Genomic DNA, 20,594 nt, shown 5'->3' with positions numbered 1-20,594 from the left:
ACTCCTCAATAATAAATCTATTTCAATATGTATTTAGGATAGTCTTTACACTTTCACAACAAATAAATAATATATAGTATTCACATCTGCTGACAGACGCCTTTCAACCTAAGTAAACAAGAACAATTCTGTTTTCCCGTTCTGTCAGTCTATGCGAAGCGCTAGCTGATTTTTTTTTTTTTGGGGGGGGGGGGGTCGGGGGATAGGCCTATGTAGAAATATTATATATTCAATCTGAAAAAGTGGGCATAGGAAGTTGATTTTAATAAAAAGAGAAAAATCCTGTAAGTTAAGCATCACACTGAAAATTTCAACAAATATAAAATAAGAAGTTTATGTCACAGCTTTATTTTATATCCTATTTTGATGAAAATTTTGCATTATTTTGCATGTTTGATTTTTCTCTATTGATTCTAATAATCAACATTTTTCAGGGGTGGACTGACCTTTGGTACGTTTTTATTTGTAATCAACAATTATTGTAAGCTGACTTGTTTAGGTTTATTGATCGAATAACTGCATGTGGACATTATTCACTTTGATTCGTAATCATGGAAAACATTTGTATTTGGCGGAATGAAGTACGCGAACGCGAAGCGAGAGTTAAAAATTATTGTCATCCAATCTATGCTGAATGATTATTTTAAGCATTTTTAAAGAGCTGTACCTAGGCTGTAGGGCAGGCCCTATCTCAATAAAGATCAATGCGAGCGTGACAAGCGAGTTTGATACACTGACCCGAAAGGAAACATGTTAAGCACTCGCCGTTCTACATGTAGATCATGTTACTAATTTTGTAGGCCTATAATCATGAGCAGTTAAATTTGAGTAAACTGACTAAATCTGACTAAACAATTATGCAAAGCGCTGGAAATATTTTATGTTTTTCTCAGGCTGACCTGTCCTGAAGAGCTATAGGGACATTCAGTGGCGTACCTAGGATTTTTCACAGTGGGGGCAAAATCGGCCGCCAAAAAATTTGACAAGAAAAAAAAAAAAAAAAAAAAAAAAAAAAAAAAAAAAAAAGGTCTTCAATAAAAAGAAATGAAGGTTTTCGTACCAGAAAAAATTGACAAGCAAAAAAAAAAAAAAAAAAAGGTCTTCAAGCTCAAGCTCATCAGGGGGGGGGGGGGCAATAAAGGTCTTCAAGCTCGTCAGGGGGGGGGGGGGCAACTAAAGGTCTTTTAAGCTCGTCAGGGGGGGGGGCAGGTATATGTCTTTTGTATGGGTTGTGACTCGTCAGGGGGGGCAGAGTGCCCCCCCTGCCCCCCCCGTAGGTACGCTAGTGGGGACATTCCAATTAGGACTATTTATTCACTAATAGAATCTTGTAAATCATGCAATTAAGCGCGTAGCACGAGCTGAAAATTATAGTTATCATCATTATACAAACATGATAATAGTTTTCTTGTATATGTTTGTTTCTTACTTGTTATTATTTTATATCTTGCTTTTATATGTTCCTGTAAGTACATTACTGTTAATTTCGGAGAATGAATAAATAAAAAACTTGAACAGACTTTTTTCTCATCCACTGCCCACTGAGGCGAAGTGTACGTGATTTTTGTTTTCATTCACCTTTTCCCCTAATCTTATTTTTTCTACATTTCCTCCTATCTTTTTTTTGTCTTCCCTCTCGCTGATGGCGAAGGGGATGGGGGGGGGGGGGTTCCGCAGACAATCCCAGACCAGAACCCCCTAGCCATGGGCATGGGGAAAGAACTCTAATATCCACTTATAATTAAAAAAAAAATATCCACTTATCTATCTTCTCGGTGAAGTTTTTAATTTCTCACTCAATAATTTTACTTACCCTTCCAACATATCATTATCTTTTTTTATTATTTAAATCTTGCTGTACAGAGTCGAGCTAGGTGGGTCGAGGCCGAATCAGTGGTTAAAACAGTCAAATAAAGTTTCAATTAACGATCCTTCCGAATACATTTTTTTTTCACAAAGTCATTTTCAATTCTTGTTTGTCATCTAGATTACACTGTATTTTCATTTTTGGCCGCGGAGATTTTCCGATTTGAATCCGATTTTTTTACTTTTTGTGCTGGTAATATTTAATTTTCATTTAGGTATGTTAAAATGTTTGAGTGAAATGGGAACTATTCCCTGATGGAAGCCACCATAGTTTAGGAAACTAAATAAGTGATTTCTAGGTAAATAATAATAAGATCCAACGCAACGGCAACGAGCGTGAGCACCCGGCCGAGCCGGGGAGCTGGGGCGAGGAAGCGAAGTGGACCTCCGCTTGTGTATGCCGCGAAGCCGAGCCAGGATGCGGATTTGAGCTGAGCCGAGCTAAGTTAATTAATCAAGATCCTGAAAGTGAACCCAGTTAATTAATAGAAGGAGCGCTAGAAGTGGGGGACATGTTTAAGTCTTGAGTGTTGATAATGATAATAAGATGAAAATTTTGACTTAAATAAAGGTCTAAATTGTAAAAGTAGGGTGTCTGAAGCCACACTGAAAAGTGTCGGCATAAAACAGGCTGATTTAGCCTAGGGGAAAATGAGGCACATTTTTTCGGGAAGTTCAGGCTACTAGAAAAATGTGATCTGAATTGATTATTAACTTGTGTTTGGCATGTATGGAAAGAGAAAATTCAGGGACTTCTTTTGACACTAAGGACAAGTTTATAATTTATATGATCATTTTAAATAAGGATTAAGAGATAAATTGCAAACCCTTGGCTTATTTTTGTGTGTGTTGAGATTGCCATTTCCCCATGCGTTTTCTATGGGAAAATGAAATTTCTGTTTTGCACAATTTTTTTCACTTTGTCGCAATTTTTCATTTTGATCTGGTTTCCAAATCTTTATAAAAATCATAGTCATACCATCAGAAAGAGCATAAAAAATCCTATTGGACTCTGTTAGTCTTTATGGACAAGTTTTTGGCATTAATGATAAATTTATAACAGCTCTCGGAATCTAAAAATTTGGATTTGTGTGTGTCCATTTCTTAACTACACAGTCTATGGCAGAGAAATGCTGAAAATTGACCTAATTTCATTCTTTTTTGCAGCCAATAATTGGATTTTTTTCAAAAATGTTACATTTATGATTTCTGTCGGTCTGAAGTTAATTTCTCTTCAAATTCACAACGAAAATGTGATATTTTCTTGAAATAAGAAAAATAATTTTTTTCTCCAGACACCCTAGTAAAAGAAGAAATTAGTTTAAAAGTTTTTTTTAGACGTTACGGTTTAGTCTAGACTTAGTAATCTTAGCCTGTTTTTAGGCCTAAGTTTAGGACTAACAAATTAAAGACTCGCCAGGCATCAGACTTGGGTTTGTGATTCCAAGTTCTTCTCTGTGAATGTGATTAATAAGAAAGGAAGAATATATGGAAATAGTAATAGTATCCACCATGTTCTAATTCTACTTGATCCTCACTTTAGCTTAAAGTTTAGGGGAATTTCACCCTGTCCCTGACAAAAAGTTTGTTGTAAAAATACCAGACAAAAAAAAAATCATGAAAAATATTGTTGAGGGAAAATCTATCAAAATACCTAATTACAAAATACTATTAGAATTTGAAATCCTTGATTTATGAGCAGCTGTTCCATATGTTGTGTAATATAAAATGCAAAAAAAAAAAGATTTCTTTTAATGCCAAATGGTTCAAATGTTGACTATTTTTTTTCTTTGAGGAGTGGATGTGAAATGATTTCTCTGTTGATATAATGATGGTACAATAAAAAACATTCTGAATTTTTCTTCTAATAACTTTTTAAATCTTTGATGGATTTTCTTCAAACCTTCACCAGTTTAAACAATTGTTTTTACATTAAACTTTTAGTCAGGATGAACTTCCCCACTAGCCAGTTGCCATCTTTTCTAATTTAAATGATATCACCTCTTAATGATTGCAACCTTCAAAAATGAGATGTGATTGATATTCAAAATGCCTTGACAGAATGATTATTGAACTATGACTCAGAAATTGCAAAAGCAATTTTCACACACTTTGACAGAAGATTATTAAAAAATATATAATTCAGTAATTAATGCAATGTAGTGTTGACTGTGGCCACTCTAATAATTTATTATTTAGCAAGTTTGGATGATTTTGCATCTAATTATTTTTGTTTAATTACAAAAACTATGTTAGACTGCTTGACATGAAAAGTGTAACATAAGTCAGGTTTTGATTAAGGACTAAAATGTAGATCTTAATTGAATTCAAATTTTCTAGCCCCTAATTCATGCAGAGACACCATTGTTACATTGTTGTTAAAGTGTTGTTACAATTATCAATAAACTTCTTATAAGTTATCTGAAGTAAAATAAGGAGATTTTTATGACATTCTAAGTGTGTAAAGTCGACTCCTAACAGGCGATTCCCATTGTCTTTTTACAGAGATCACCTGGATCCAGTTAATAACAGACAGGTCAGCAAGAAGATGCGAGCAAGATGCCTCGAGCACCAAGGCTGTCCCAACAAGAACTTGATGATGAATTTGAGCAGTTTCTCAAAGAGGTTTGTCTCAGTTCCCAAGCTCTAAGCAGTCCTTCCTATGCTATGTTTCCTGTAGTACTGTACCGATAGACATTACAGCTACAGGTTGTTTGTTATTGTGTGGAAGCTTGAAAAATGAATCATTTCTTATATTCTTATGTTACTTATTGATATTATGGTCAGTTTGATAGATCAAAACCATAGTGGTGTTTTATAATTTTAAGTAATGTTTAAGCTGTTTGTAAGTTGCATTGACACACTAAGGTGGATACCCCTAATAGTTAAAGGGATGATCATGATGTCTAATGCTGATAAATACTAAAAAAAGTTCAAAATGTAGTTGTGCAGTTCAGTGTGTTTCCTCAATTAAACCATGATTCTACCTTGATAATAAGCCACTCTCCACCCAAGGTTTAGTAGGACGGAATTCCTTGAATGCTTGAGCACCTGATCAGGGTAGCTATGCTGAAACCAAGATGATTATGCAGTGCTTAGTAACATTGTAATCTACATCATAACATGTATATTCGGCACTATTGTGAATACTGCATTGATTATTCATAATTTTCTAGTCTCTTTCCGATGACTCCATGGATTTCACCAGCAAGCGGAATAGAAGTCCAAGAAGAGGGAAGAAAGAAGACACCGGTACCCCATGGTGGATGAAAGGAGATGATGACTATGGACTGAAGAGTGGAAGAGGCAAGAAGAACGCTGATAATGAACCCGCTTCTACACCAAGTAAGCTATGTGCGCCCTTTGTCTTTGCGGTGCCAAGATCTTTTGTATTCATTCAATAGATTCAATAAGAAGACATTCCTTTCTTTCTTGAAAATTCAATATATATTTTTTCAAACATACATTACCCCATCCAACTAAAGATGGATAAATATGACAATTTAATTTGAAGAACTACAAATTATAACTCCTGGTTGCAACGTTTGTCAATTATTGAAAAAAAAAATTTCAACATACATTACCCCCCGCCAACAAAAGATGAGTAATATAAAAATCTAAAGTGAAGAACTAGAAATGTCAACTCCCTGTTGGCGACGTTTGTCAGTTATTACCTGTACGAACCCATTGGATAAAGACCTTTATAATGTCTGAGATTGTTTAGAGAATCTGTGCTCTCTGAATCACATTAGCATGTGAAAGGTGGTTTGGATACAGATTTGAAGTGAGGGCCTTCTATCTTGTAGAGAGTGGGGCTTTCTACTCTATCCCAGATGGCCTCTCTGATACTGCATTCACCCACCTGGGGCTTGTTTCATGAATACTTACAACTAATGAAACTCTGCCATTGTCCAAGGCTCGACATTAGCGGCGGCCCGAGGCCACCAGAAATTCACCTCGGGCAACCATTATTAAAAAATGCTAAGTTTTGGTGGCGCGAATCAGGCAACCAATAATTTTTAGGAGTAGTGCAATTTTTCTCCTGATTTTGCACGCATTTGTCAACTTTCTACAGTTCAAATTGCAAGCCAGTTCGTCGTGTGCCCTTTTCCTTGATCTACACACAATGTTTGCATAGTCATGACAGTACGTACCGCTATATCCAGCAGGTTGGTATGAGCTTAATTAAGCCACTGCAGCTAGCTAACATAGCAGCCTACAGACTCTGGGGAGCTGCGATGCGAAATGTTGCTGCTAAGAAATCTTTCACAGAGCTTTGAAAATCTAAGTCAAAGTCACATTTTACACCAATGAAATGCCCTTCTACAGTCCATGTTGCTAAAATCTGGTGTACCCTGATTTGGTCATATTCACGTTTTTATACACAGGTTTTAGAAAAAAAAGTGTGTGGGGGGGGGGGGCGGGGCTGAAGCCCACCCATTTCCCCTGGTTCCGCTGCCCCTGCCATGGTAGTTGCCATAATGGCAAAGTTACTATAGTTGTAATTCCTTATGAATATGGGCCCCTGGTTTACATTTATTTGATGATTAATGTTACCTCAAGGGTTGTTAACCAAAAAAATATGAATGCATTATGTCATAACAGGGAAGAAATTTTCCTTATACTTTTTAAAATCTGATTTTGCAGGCAGCATGAAATGGTTGAAACCCAAGAAACAATCTACTCCTCTTAGAGATGTTCAGGAAGAGGAAGATGAAGAAGTCCCGAAGGGCATTTTAAAGAAGGTAAAAAGAAAGAATAAACTTTTTATGTTTTGTTATTTATTATGATACAGACAGTGATTCATCATATCAATATGAGCCGAATTTTGAATGTCTGAAATTATATGGATACATCATATTTTAAGGATATGACTTCTTATGCCCCTGCCAAATGAAGTTTGGAGGGGGACCGCTATGTAGGAATCAGTGTACGTCAGTCTGGTGGTTGTTCAGTTGAAGATGTTGTGGATTGAACTACTTCCTCAGTTTTTTAACAATTCTCTTAAAGATTCGGCTCACTCATCGGTCTTGAGTTAAAGATGTGCAAGACATATTTTAACATGTGTCAGACAATCTGTTGCCATGGTAACAGCATATTATGGCAGAAATTTGATAAAATCATGTGGAATAAACTACTTCCTCATTTTTGTCCAGTGTTCAAGAAATTTTTGCAGAAATATTGGTCTTGGGGTAAAGACAGGCAAGACCAATTTTTCCAAATGAATTGGAAAATGCATTGCCATGGTAACAGGATTGGACAGGGGTATTTATCACCTTCAGTGATATTTCTAGTTTTGCTTACCTTATAGGATTTATTTTATTTGTATGATATTGAATATTTCAGGGAAAACGTATAGAGGAGAAGGACGAAGTGGAGTCCGCAAAGACCTCTGAAGTTCCAAGAAAGCAGATCAGAAGAGATAGTTTAGAAGAAGGTGAGCATGCATTTGAGAAATAGAAAGTAAATACAATTTTAAAAGAGATGCATAGTTTACTGTTATCTGTGGTATTATCTACATTTAGTTATCAATAATTATTTATATGTTTCCAGGGGAGCGTTTCATGAAAGGACTTGTCGATCATCCAGAGGACGTTTTATCTGACAAGTCCCATTTGATCCGACAGTTACTATAGTAATAGTGCCTCTCAGCCAATCCGAATCAAGGAAAGATGTCAGATCTGACCACTTGTCAGACAAAAATGTTGATGAAACGGTCCCCTAATCTCATTGCCAGTAAAGCTTCATGTTGGTGTACTGTATTAGGCAAAAAAAAAAAAAAACTTTTCCTGCATATTACAATTTAAAAATATCGATATTGACTGCTCCATGTTTCACTGATAGGGTAAGCTGATGTTTACTTTTGATGATATTATGAAAAGCTAAGTGTACCGAGATTTGTGGTATTTAAGTATACTAGTATTGTCTTGTTACTGTTAGTTTATCTATAATTTACAGGGAATAAAGAGACCTGTTGCAGATATTTAATCTTTTTTTTTTGTTAATAGTTTTCATGAAATTCCATTATTTATGTAATTTTCTTCATTATTTTCATTGGTAGATGACTTTGATGAAAAGTTTGAGGAAAGTCGAAAAAGAAGGTAAGAACTTTTGCCCATTTTCTATCTAATGCATTGAAATGTATAGACTCAACTTTATATTTTTGTCTTTTACATGTATATGCCGTAACACAATTCTTTTTTCTCTATCAAAATTTATTATCAACCCATTGTCTGATGGAACCGGATGGGTCCCTGTTCAAAGCCTATGGATATTACAGAATTCATTAGTCAACAGGTTACTATGGATAATTGAAAAAAAAACCCACTAACACCTTTCTTGTGGAGGAACCGTGGTGTAGTGGTTCTGACTCTCGCCTTGTAAACAGAGGGTCGTGTGTTCGAATCCCACCACGGTCTGGCGTCCTTTGGCAAGGCATTAATCCACACTTAGCCACTCTCGACCCACATGCTAAATGGGTACCCGGTAGGATGTGAAAGTCATTGTAGCTTTTCCAGTACCTTATGCACCTCACCGGCGACTGACTGGAATACTCCCCAGGGAGTGGAGGATGTGCACACATTGTGTGCAGGAATGACTGATTGAATCCGATGACCGGGGTAATAATATATCTGTAAAGCGCTTTGACATGTCGTTCCGATGTATTATGCGCTATATAAAAGCGGATTATTGTTATTAACTATGTTTTATTTATTTAATTTTTTTTTTCTTTGTTTCTCAGTGGAGTCATACCAGAGCAAGCCAGCTTTGAGGATACATACAGTCAGTCAGGTGAGTCATAGTTTATTCTTTAAGAAGTAAGGCTGATACTAGAGTTATGGGTTGTTGTGGGTGGAGGGGATGATGAGTTAGCTCAAGAGGCAGTTGATATATGAAAAACAAGGGAAGGAAACAAATAATCGAAAATAGGGAGATTGGTAAGATTATTTCAAGTGTGATATGAATTGTTGAAAATTTGTTGTAATGCAATTATAATAGATTGAGAAATGTAGCTTCTAAAGGTTTTCATGGCAAAGAAGAAGAGTGTAGTGTAGTAGACCATGTACATGTGTGGTTCCATGGGCGTATGTTTCAACAAGTGTGTTCTTGTTGTCTTCTGGGGCGGTATTCTGAAAATCGTGTTAACTTTCGTGTTAAATAGCGTGTTATCTCTCTGATTTAACACGCCCCTAACATACCCCCAACAGACCTGCCAACCAGTACGTTTTAGCCGTATTTAGTACGTTTTTGCAACCAAAATACGGCAGTACGTTTTTTCTTTGAAAAATACGTTTTTTGTAAAACCAGTGTGAAGATATACACATGTTTTAATGTTGTTTTTTTTCATCTGCAAGAGCAGTGCGCATTTTAGCTTGCATGCAGCTTGAGCGTCGCGATGAGCAAGTGCGCCAAGCATTTTATTATGAAATACACTTTTTTGGAGAAAAATACAGTTTTTTTAATCACAGAATACAGATTTTCATTGCTAGAGGTTGGCAGGTCTGCCCCATATCGGTATTCTGAAAACCGTGTTATCTGCGTGTTATCTCATTTCGTGTTATCTTCAGCTCCTCCCACTCTGCATAGATTTAATCCAATCAAATGCGTTGTTGAAAAACAGATCGCGCAGAATTTTCAGGGGAAAAAAATAAAAATGAGTGCGCACGATGTGACGTGACACGAAACCTGCATTGTGACATCATTTTGTAAGCGCTTGCAGCTAAAAAAAAGTTAGACCTAGATGTGGGGGTGATTGTGGCAATTAAGAATGGATTATTTCAGACAGTATGGGTCCGAGACAGAGGCCTCGATCGTTTGCGTCTCCTATAAGTAGTGCAACCATTGTCGTCCCCAACTTAACCTCTCCTTAGCGCAGTGTTTAATGTTCATGTTATCTTTGAACCAAATTTTGATAACACCATTTTCAGAATACCGAATTTCGTGTTATCTCCCTCCCTAACACCGCGTATGGGGGTTGCGCACTGCGTATTTCATGACCGTGCGCGGTGTTCCCACTTGACCCACGTGTTTTTCATGCTAACACGATTTTCAGAATACCATTCGTGTTAGCTAACACCGTTTTAGTGCTAACACGGTTTTCAGAATACCACCCCAGGAGAATGAATACATGGTGTACCGTGAAACTACTGCACTCGAGATTAAGAAAATATGAATATCTCTATACATAAATAGTAAAAGCAGAAACCTTTCAAAATCATACATATTTTGAAAAATCAAGGAGATAAAGAGCGTATTGATCTGCAGTTGTTTTCATAGTGAATGATATTTTCATTTTTGTGTGTGCGGGTAGCTACATATGCATTTACAAATGGCTTTTGATTTTGCAAGACCTCATATGTGTTACAAAGCATTTTTTTTTTATTAGACTCTTTAATAAGAAGTATGGAAAATGTATACTAGGAATATCCTCTTTGGATGTTATTTTCATAGCAATGGTTTATTTATCCACTCTTTCTATGGAATGCTAGGTTTAATCTCATCCACCAAGTAGACAATATTTCAATCCTTTAATGAAAGGCTTTTCCAGAAATGAGCTATTTCTATTTGGCATGTTATCTTTGTCATGAATATTGAAGAATTATTAAGATGGAAGCAAATATTCTATATAATTAAATTATAATTTACTATCCCTATACCACATTTTCTGTTTTTTTATAGAAACAACAGAAGGCCTTACAACTGGAGAATCAATCAGCCAGGATCCTTATGGAGGCCAGAGCACTATGGGCTCCACCGGTCAGGATCAATACGGAGGCCTGAGCACCTTCGGATCTACCGGACCAGGAGCCGAGACGCTTGAAGAGATGGCTGACAAGGCAAGGTTCTTCAAGGAGCTTGAAGAGAAAGCAGAGAGAACCGTAGACTATAGTAGACTGAACAGAGAGGCTGATCTATCAGGCACTATGGGTACCATGGGGACACTCCCATCGGCTTACATGGGGTGAGTGTTACTGCCAAAAGGCCTGTGGGCCATGGTAATTCAGTTTACCTTTTCCAAACCCAGGCAGCCCCTTCATCTCTATTCCAGGTCCTTTGTACCATGTCACCTATGTTCTATTGTTTGTGTGATTTGTATTGTACTATAATTTATGTATTTTTAATTGCCGAATAAAATAATAATAATAATGATAATTGATTAAGTACTTCATTTTCGTATCAACGTGCCTAGCAGAGCAAGACTATAGGCGCCGCTTTTCTGACGGCGGCGGCATCGTCAACATTGAAATCTTAACCTAAGGTTAGGTCTTTGAAATGTCATAACCTAGCAATTATATGGACCTAGTTCATGAGACCTGGAGATAAGGGTAATCATGTGTTATTGAACATCCTGTCTGAGTTTTTAGGTCACATGACCAAGGTCAAAGGTCATTTAGGGTCAATAAACTTAAGACCATGGTTGGGGAATCAAGATTGAAATCTTAACCAAGGTAACAATTTTGAAATGTCATCTTAAAATTAAAAGAATATGGATGTAGTTCATGAAACTTTGTTGTAAGGGTAATGGTGCATCACTGAACATCCTGCCCGAGTTTCAGGTCACATGATCAAGGTCAAAGGTCATTCAGGGTTAATGGAATTTGGCCATGTTGTGGTATTTGTTGAATTGCCATCATAACTTTGAAAGTCTATGGATCTAGTTCATGAAATGTGGACATAAGGGTAATCAAATATCACTGATCATCTTGCACAAGTCTTGGATCATATGATCCAGGTCAAATTTCATTTAGGGTCAAATAGTATTTTATTATCATATGAATGGTGCTTTTTTGTGAATAATTATTTAACTCTCAGTGAAACATCTCCCTGGTGTTCTAAAACAAAGATTAATGCTTACGATCATGATTCATGATATGGTTGTTCTTGCATTCTATGTTGTTGGTCACTCATGGTATGTGGAAAACCTATTCACACGTTAACAGAACAGACCCTTTTTCGTAGTTTTTATGAATGTCTGATAAACTTGAATTCATTTATTCTTTCTTCATATGATTTGTTAATATTTCCTATCATGTAGATCTCCAGAGGACACTGGCCAACAGGTCAAGAAGATGGAAGATTTGTTTCCAGCAGACTCTGGTAACTTACACTTGTTTTATAGTGTGCTCTAGAAGTGTAGAAATTAACAGATGTCAACTGTCCATTTTTCAGATTTAAAAAAATAAGTACTTGCTTGCAGTATCAATACTCTGCTATGTGGGTTCGTTCCAGAAAAAATATATTGATATTATTCTGTTTCACAGAAATTGAGAAATATTATTTTAAAGTTCACACAAAATGTCTCAGACATAAAAAATGTATTCATTGCCATATACAAGAGGATGACATCCCTTGAATTTTATTAAGAATGCATTATTTAAATTTATGTGTATTTTCAATTTCACAGCCTACATGTACAGTATGTGTGTTTGGTTGGTGGGGGGGGGGGGTTAAGGTATGTGTATTCATCTGGGTCGGTCGTACATAAGGTTAATTTCTTTTTGGCTGCTACCCTTTCAGTATAATACTTTATTTATGTCTATGTCTGATTTATTTCATGTTTGTACTATTTATATTGTTTTTATACTGAGAAAAATAAATTGAAATTGAATTGAATTGGTAAAGATGGATGGAAATTTATTCTGAGAACAAATGAATCGTGAGTATTGTTTCTTAAAGATTTATTTTAAAAGCAAACTTTTTAAAATATTTTGTGAACTGTTTCTAAATACAGCTTGAAAATTATGGTTTTTCATAACATTACTTTCATCTCTGTTAGGACTACTTATTTTCTTTCTTTTTCCTACATCAGGTAATGCAGGCGATATTCCGGCGAAGAAGTCTTCTCCAAATGAAAAGGTAAAATCCAGCGAATAAATTTGCCTTTACTTTCAACCTGCTGTGAACTGGATTCTGCTGTTTCTAAAGCTCCTACCAGTTTACAATTGATTAAGAAGTATGAACTGGCCATATTGACTCAAATTGTTGTCAAATTGAATTTGATTTTTTGTCAATGTATAGTCATGTTAAAAGATAATTAAAAGTCATGATTTGTGACTGATCATTTAAATCTTGTATATATACTGGGTTGGACATGTTTAATCTTTAACAGTATAAGGTTTCCGTATTGTACACAAACCTTTGTGGGAACTGGCATGCAAAACTCATCAAAATAAAACCGCATTGAAAACAGAACCATTTACGGGCAAGTTTCAATCCGACGACTAGAATTATGTTCCTCTGCATGTGCCATATTAATACAGAATGTTATGGATATATTAATAATAGAAATAATAATACTCAATTTTATGAAGTACAAATTAAAGTTAAGTCGCTTAGCACTCTAAAAAAGGTAGAATGAGAGGGAAAGAAAAAAATAAAAACTATCATATTAAACCTGAATACATCATACAAATTTAAGACTGAATTTAGAGACATTGGCCCGTATTCTGAAGTCGGGTTTAACTTAAACTCAGGTTTAAAGTTGTGGTTTAAGTATGGATAGCCAATTGTTACATAAATCACTAACTATAGAGATATCCTATTTCAGCTCATTTGGCTCTCAAATCATTCATAATTGTCTAGGAAGTATAAATAGATGATTTGTTTTCACCATCAATGAATCAGGAAAGAGCAAAGTAAACATAAGAAACATACAACTTAATTTAAAAAATGACACTTTTGGCTTCCCAAAATTTTAGCACAGAGTTAGACCATGGTCTAAGTTAAACCTGACTTCAGAATATGGGCCATTGGAACTACAGATACAGATATTACTTATACAGAATATCACATGGTTTCTTCTTGTATCTACTATTCAGGACCAATCTGATGGCGGTATGCTAGGGAAAGGTGAGCTCTCATTACCCTTTTTAAACGATCTAATCTTGTTTGTTGAAAGTGTTTGGATTTGGTTTTATTAATTGTCTTGGTGCACATCAGTAATGTAATGCATAGTTCCTTTCCTAAGTCCCATGGTATCAAAAATTTCCTTCAATGTCTACGGCAGATTTACGCATTTGACATGAATATTGAACTTACACATGTTTTAATAATAATTTGGCAGAACAGAGAGAAGTGGAGAATCTGTCCTGTAAAAAAATCATTGCCTCTTGAAGTACAGGTCTTATTATTGTGGATTTGGGTGAAAAATTATCTGTTCCATTCTTCAATGACTGTGTACTTTCTTTAGAAAGATTATTGCAAGATGTCATTCTTGAAACAAATAATAATCATGATACTGTTAATAATAAGGATGGATTTTTGTATAGCACCACTTTTATGAGAAACGTATTCAGCTGCACTGTCCAAAAGCTCTTTTCTTACTATTAAGTGAAAGTAAGTTGACAGCGGAAGGTTTAAATATCTTTCTGTTCAATGATAACATTTATTTTCAAACATGCAGTTGCTTTACTGGATACAATTGACACAACCCTTAGTCCAGTGAAAGCTCCAAGGAGATCTCCACCCGCAGGCGGGCATGGTGACGCCCCTTCTACCAATCGAGGAGGCTTCTTAAATTCTGGACCAACAGGTCTTGCTCCTACAGATACTAGAGGTAAGTGCGTACCTGTGAGTCTAACAGTGTTTGAGATGAATTTTGCACGCCTCCAGCATGGCCTTGTAATGCCCTAACTCATTCTTGTCATCTATGATTACTTACCAGAAAATAAGGCAATGGATGATATATAATCTGCCACATTGGGCCAAGTGGCAGAAAACTTACCATTAATTGTAATTCTTCCATATGTTGAAATTGCCATGGTAACATTGCTCAATATCTGGACAACTTACAAGCAGGGTTATGGTGGAAGTTTGGTTTCTCGATGGCTTTCCACGTGGATTCAGGGGCGAATGTAGACTAGTCAGTTTTCATTGCTTAAACATGAAAATATATTTTTCATATTGTTTTTCTTTGAGCGCCAGCCAGCAATTTTGAGTTTTTGAAGGTTCCGACCAGCACCTACCATAATGTGATAACACTGGTTCCAAGTAGTACACAAAAGTCTAATTTAACAAGGCTCAGGAATTGCCAGCCATTTTATTCTATCCTTCTTCCTTGTCAGGTCTAAGTACTGGTGGTACTACAGGAGAGTTGGAAGCTCTCCAGGCGATCTTGAGGGAAGCAGCGGACACACCTACCTTACACCTTGGTGAGGACATGGATCACTCGGTCAACAAGGGTAACAAGGAACGCACTATAGAAGATATACTACGGGAAGCAAATCAAGAAAGGCATTCTAAAAATGATGGTAAGGGGATCATTGATTTGTCCTGTTTTTCTTTCTCGTTGAATTTTTGATGCAGGAAGAAAATTTGAATACACTCTCTAGGGTTATTTCAACCGAGTTGTATTGAATATAGTGTCATATGTTATAATTGTTAATCATCGTTAATCATTTTTAAAAATCATAATAACTTATTATTAGGGATGCTAGTATTCAGTAGAAATCCTGCATTTATATTCTGTCAATTTGTTTTGGGGCAATAAGGTTTATCGCTATTCAGAACTGCAATGCATCATGGGATCGAAGAGGAGGCTGTTAGCTAGCTCTGCGCACACGCACTGCGGACTGTCCGTAGTGCGTGTGTGGGGAGCTAGCTTGATTGCCCCCTTTTCGATCCCATAACGCATTGCGGTTCTGATTAGTGATAAACCTTAAGGTTTTGCCATTTACGTGTATGAAATTGTTCATTCCAGACAATTCCATATCCTCCAACTATTTCTAAGAGTAAAATTTCCTCTCATTGTTTGTCTCCAGCCCAAGATGAGACCAGAAGTTTCAGTCTCGAGCCTGCGCACTATCCCTCCAGGGAAGATCAAGGGACGCGAGGGTTGGATTTACAACCAGCCAATCAGGAGACAGGGATTGGATCACATGACACAGATGTCCGTGGTACAGACTCCGAGGCCAGAGGGTTTGCTTTGAGTCCCGTCTCTGAAGGTGGGGAGGCGAGAGGTTTCAATCTTCAGCCTGCGTCACCTGTGCTTAGAGGGATGGATCTTCAATCGGCTAGTGTAAGTACATGTACTTCATTACGGACCAGGGGCCCGTTTCATAAAGAGTTACAACTGTTTTTGTATGGCAACAACCATGGTAACCTTGATTCTGATTGGCTGCTGAACCCTGTTGCATGGAGGGTGTTTCACATATAGTGTGACTTAGAGTCATGCTTAAATGCCAACAAGTACACGATATATAAAGTGCAATCTTATAAATTGATATGGAGAAGCGAACCCTCTAAGCTTGATTTTAACCAGTGTGGTGATGCCTTTTATACCGCATGCAACTTGAATTTAAATGCGACTCTAAGTCACAAGGCCAATTCCATAAAATATGTACGTCTGACCCCATATATGTGGGATCATCATGAAATTTTCTGGCTCTGATTTCTGGGTCTTTTGATAGTCTGTGATGTTCTAAAAGGACCATGACTTGGTCAGTTCATGAAGTGAAGTAAAACTTGAGAAAAATGGGGGTCAGATGTACAAAAAGGTTTATTTTACGGAATTGCCCACAATTGAATCATTTGTGAAACACCCCCTGGCCCTGTTATATATGTAGCTAAACTCAGGTAGTCGTAGGAAGTACATGTACATGTAATGATTTCATTAGAAAGTCTTTGGAATTAAGGTTGTTCCCATATCATCGTCAAACCAGATATAGTAGGTTTACGCAAACTGTACTTGTGAAATATTGAATTCTTGACTGAAAAGCCTGCAAATGGAAGTTTGCCAGCACAGATAAGCACATGCGTGGAACCTGCATTATCATTGTTCGGAAAAACATGTGTACCTGTCAGCCGGCAGGAATGTGATGCTTGTTTCTCTCTTCTCATTATTATAATCTCCGCATCTCCCTTGTTTACTTCCACCAGGGTGCTGACATCGAGTCCATTGACAGTGCCCAACCCGTGCCTTCTCAGGCACGGAAGCCAGTGTCCAAGAAAAGAACTCCATCTAAACAGAGAGGGCGCTTTTCACATGTTAGGAGCTCCGGATACGGACCAAAGCAGTCCGGTCAGAAGGCTGCTTGGTCACCGGCCGATGTTGGCAAGCAGAAGGTCAAGGGTGAGTGTTTAGTATGTCTCTTTATGTGGATATCAGTGTGGTCCTGCTTAAGGAGTCATTAGGTCTTTGAAGATGATGGTGATGCAATTAATGTAATGGTTAAAGGGAAAGTTGTATAGTGCACCCTGAAGTCTGGTTTAGACTAGCCTTTTGTCATGGCCTCCTAGGCCTGTTATATAGTGTATAGGGTCTGATGCGGGACAATGATGGTGGTTTTTGGTTGATGATGATGACGATGACGACGATGATGGTGATGATGATTCAAAAGGCTACCCAGGCAGCTTATTAGTGTAATGTCTTCTGTAGTCTCCAGAATATGGACGGTCAACCTGCCTGAAACTTCTGCTCTGCAACTCCATCGCCGATTCTAACCAGCCTTCTCTCATCTTTCCAAACTTCTCAAGCCTCTCTCTCACCTCTTCCGTTTGACAGTCCTTTTAAGGATTTCACTCATCTCCGTAAAGAATACTACCCCCCAACCTTACACTTTCTCGTCTCTTTATTTCACCCCTACCTCTATCCACTTTTCGTAGTCCATCTAGGACTCACCACAGGTGTAGTGTAAACATGTTTCACGATTATCTATGCCACCATGCAAACCTTTAAACATCATCCGAATGTAGTTTCCATTATCCGTTTTTGTTTATAGCCATGTGGAGTGTTGTGGCCTAGTGGATTAGTCTCCGGACTTTGAAACAGAGGGCCGTGGGTTCGAATCCCAGCCATGGTGTAATTTCCTTCGGGAAGAAATTTATCCATATTTTGCTGCACTTGACCCAGGTGAGGTGAATGGGTACCTGGTAGGATTTATTCCTTGAACGCTTTAGTGCCTATTAATATGGCAGCTCAGCTACAGCCAGGGTAATAATATGATACCAAGTATCAAAGTGCAGTTGAGTATATGCACATAGTAACTGCGCTATATAAATGGACATATTATTATTATTATGATTAATGGCAAAGAATCCCCCTACACTTATGTCCATGGAACCTTGTCAAAAGGCTAGGTTCAGACATTATTGGTCACAGCTCAGTGAATATCCATATCTTTTCCAGGTTCTGAGATCCCAGCATTGAATGGAAGAGATGATAAATCCCAGAGACATCTTCTAGCTTCAGTGGATTCCTTTGCTTCGTACCTTCACGATCAGTTCGCTGATGGTAGAAGAACCACCCCACCCCTTAAAGTGAGTAGGAGAAACTATTTTAGAGCCTTATTGATTAACTCTTAATGTGCCATTCACTGTAAACAGTGAGTGCCATATTTTTCCAAACAGTCTATATTTAATTGTTTTATTTATAAAAAAAGGGAATCACTCTTGAGAGAATAACGTTAAACCTCCTGACCATAAGCTGAACTGAACAATTGAATCACTCATCATGCAATGTACTCCACAAAATGCAATAGGCATCACAATAGCTGTATGACCATTGCACGAAAATGTGTTCGTGGCACTCCAGTGGATGTGCAGATATGTTTTCATGGCATGTTAATGGTTAAAGGGAAGTTTTAATTGTGGCAAGCATAAAAAACAATGATTGTGAGATTTAAATTTCTTAGGTTAATTAGAATAATATTAAAATCAAAACTTATGCAGCAATGCGGTGACATCTTAGCATATTTACTGACATAACTCATCCCCTCTCTCTCTATCTTGTTGTTTCTCTTTTTCTCAGCAATCCACCGATGAGCCCATCCTTTCTGCCAGCATGCGGGAGGCCAAACTTCACACGCTATCTCGTGAGAGGGCGCTGGTCGCTGAGGTGAATGAATGGCAGCAGCAGTGGCAGGAGGAGAGACGTCTCAACGCCAAGATGAGAGCCGAGATAACGGACCTACAGAGGGAGTGTGAACGCAAAGAGACACAGCTGAGACTGGAGCATGAGAAGGAGATCTTCAAACTAAAGCAAGAGAATTTTGTTCTTGTTGCAAAAGTAAGTTGTTTTTTTTGGCAAATGTCATCACTTATTGTATCATTATCATTTTGGATTATTCTTCAATAGATTGTCTTTCAGGAAGATACTGTCCATCACATTATCTGCAATCTCTTTTTTATATATATGATACCAAGTATCAAAGTGCAGTTGAGTATATGCACATAGTAACTGTGCTATATAAATGGACATATTATTATTATTATTAATATTATTATTATTATTACTTATTATTATTATTATCATACTTTCAGTGTGTGTAGTCATCTTGTTTTGATATCAAGAGCTCTTTTAGATATGATGAAATGTTATGAAGTAAACTTAATTTTAAAAGAGTAATAAACACACTTGACTAACTTTAATTTATACTTCAGGAGCAAATGAGAATGAGGTGTAATGGATGTAGGTAACACTTTGAGCATTCACAGTTTGCCATAGTTTGACCCAACATGTTCATCTTAGCTTTAGGTTGATCATTGAAAATAATATACTGTATCTAGAGTGCATTCTCTCGTTTTCAAATCGTAATGAATTTGTAAATTTGTGAAAGGTTACAAATAACGTTAAAAAAAAAAGAATACCACTACTGTCTTGCTTGAGATATGTTTTGTCGAGAATACCAGGCCAGGGCCTTGTTACATAAAGCTTTTTATTGATGGTTATAAGCAACGTTGTTGTAAGCTACTGAAACAGTGCCATTTGATTGGCTCGTGGCAGATTTGACATGGAATTCTAACATCTGTCATTGATATCATTGTTTGTGACTCTGATCATCATCATCCTTTTAGTTGAATAGCCAGGATGATCAGGACAAGGCCCGTAGAAGAGAGTTGGTTTCAGGGAAAACACCAGAAGGTGTGAGCCAAGAGGAGCAGCTCAAGCTGATGCAGAGAGAGATCGTCCAACAAGAGACATTGCTTCAAGGATACCAACAGGTTAGGACAAAATGTGTGCCAATTAATGAAAAAAATGACAATTGGCATTTATATATCACCATCTATCTAGAAGTAATATATTTTGAGGCTCACTATTAGTGCTACCCCAGCCATACAGTCTGACCTCTCTTATCCGGACACGTTGGGACCAGCACCAATCCGGATAAGGGATTTATCCGGATCTGGGGGACCCAATATTAAATACACGCAGCTGCTGCCTCAGCTCCCCAATGGCGGTAGCTACACTTTATCTATTGTAGTGGGCGCGCGTACAGACAGTAATCACTGCAGTGTCAGTGCAAATTATAGGCAGTATTATAACGGAAATGAAAATGATCGATGGCCAAAACTGTTGGATAATTTACCTGCTAAAATGGTTGAGGTACATGTATACATCGAGCATACCTCGATAGAAAGAAAATGACTCGATGAAACAAAGTTTTACAATTAGTTCATCGCGGCGGGTATCGCAGCTTCTGCATGTCAGCCATTGTTATACAAAATGTAGGCTCAAACATGATAGATGGCGCTGTACGTATTCAGGCCTAGTGTTAGCTATCGCTAGCGAGACGTGTTGTTTTTCTTGGGAAACAAAAAGAGAACGTGATGAAATGTTTGCGCTGCGCCCTGATTGACTGGAAAATTATCCTGCCTAAGTTCTTTCAGTAATTTGGGTGAGATATTTTCATGAAAAATAATGTTGAATGTAGACTATATTGGAAAATATATGTAATCAAAGTGAGTTTGCGTATATGATTGAGTTTACATTGAAATCTCCTTTTCACGTA

At 37.2% G+C, this 20,594-nt stretch overlaps 1 protein-coding gene across 2 annotated transcripts in view; it reads left to right on the top strand.

The window, feature by feature from the left end:
• The first annotated feature begins 1,990 nt into the window (after window positions 1–1,990).
• LOC129258919 (centrosomal protein of 162 kDa-like) overlaps window positions 1,991–20,594 on the top strand; it is a 35,887-nt gene continuing 17,283 nt past the window's right edge. The window contains exons 1-18 of one of the 2 annotated variants that reach the window (XM_064098524.1): window positions 1,991–2,059; window positions 4,372–4,491; window positions 5,043–5,211; window positions 6,514–6,611; window positions 7,213–7,303; window positions 7,928–7,967; window positions 8,609–8,658; window positions 10,546–10,828; window positions 11,903–11,964; window positions 12,677–12,723; window positions 13,686–13,716; window positions 14,270–14,422; window positions 14,931–15,116; window positions 15,627–15,883; window positions 16,744–16,936; window positions 17,993–18,123; window positions 18,614–18,871; window positions 19,660–19,806. In XM_064098524.1, the coding sequence (XP_063954594.1) occupies window positions 4,426–4,491; window positions 5,043–5,211; window positions 6,514–6,611; window positions 7,213–7,303; window positions 7,928–7,967; window positions 8,609–8,658; window positions 10,546–10,828; window positions 11,903–11,964; window positions 12,677–12,723; window positions 13,686–13,716; window positions 14,270–14,422; window positions 14,931–15,116; window positions 15,627–15,883; window positions 16,744–16,936; window positions 17,993–18,123; window positions 18,614–18,871; window positions 19,660–19,806 (2,262 nt within the window). In that variant the 5' untranslated portion in view covers window positions 1,991–2,059; window positions 4,372–4,425. Of the gene's footprint in view, window positions 2,082–4,371; window positions 4,492–5,042; window positions 5,212–6,513; window positions 6,612–7,212; window positions 7,304–7,927; window positions 7,968–8,608; window positions 8,659–10,545; window positions 10,829–11,902; window positions 11,965–12,676; window positions 12,724–13,685; window positions 13,717–14,269; window positions 14,423–14,930; window positions 15,117–15,626; window positions 15,884–16,743; window positions 16,937–17,992; window positions 18,124–18,613; window positions 18,872–19,659; window positions 19,807–20,594 lie in introns of both variants that reach the window. The other variant, XM_064098523.1, reaches the window with a different exon arrangement.

The sequence above is a fragment of the Lytechinus pictus genome, chromosome 4 (assembly GCF_037042905.1).
Source record: "Lytechinus pictus isolate F3 Inbred chromosome 4, Lp3.0, whole genome shotgun sequence".
Lineage (NCBI taxonomy): Eukaryota > Metazoa > Echinodermata > Echinoidea > Temnopleuroida > Toxopneustidae > Lytechinus > Lytechinus pictus.
Note: the sequence above shows the minus strand (reverse complement) of the source record. Positions and strands in the feature narration are given on the sequence as shown.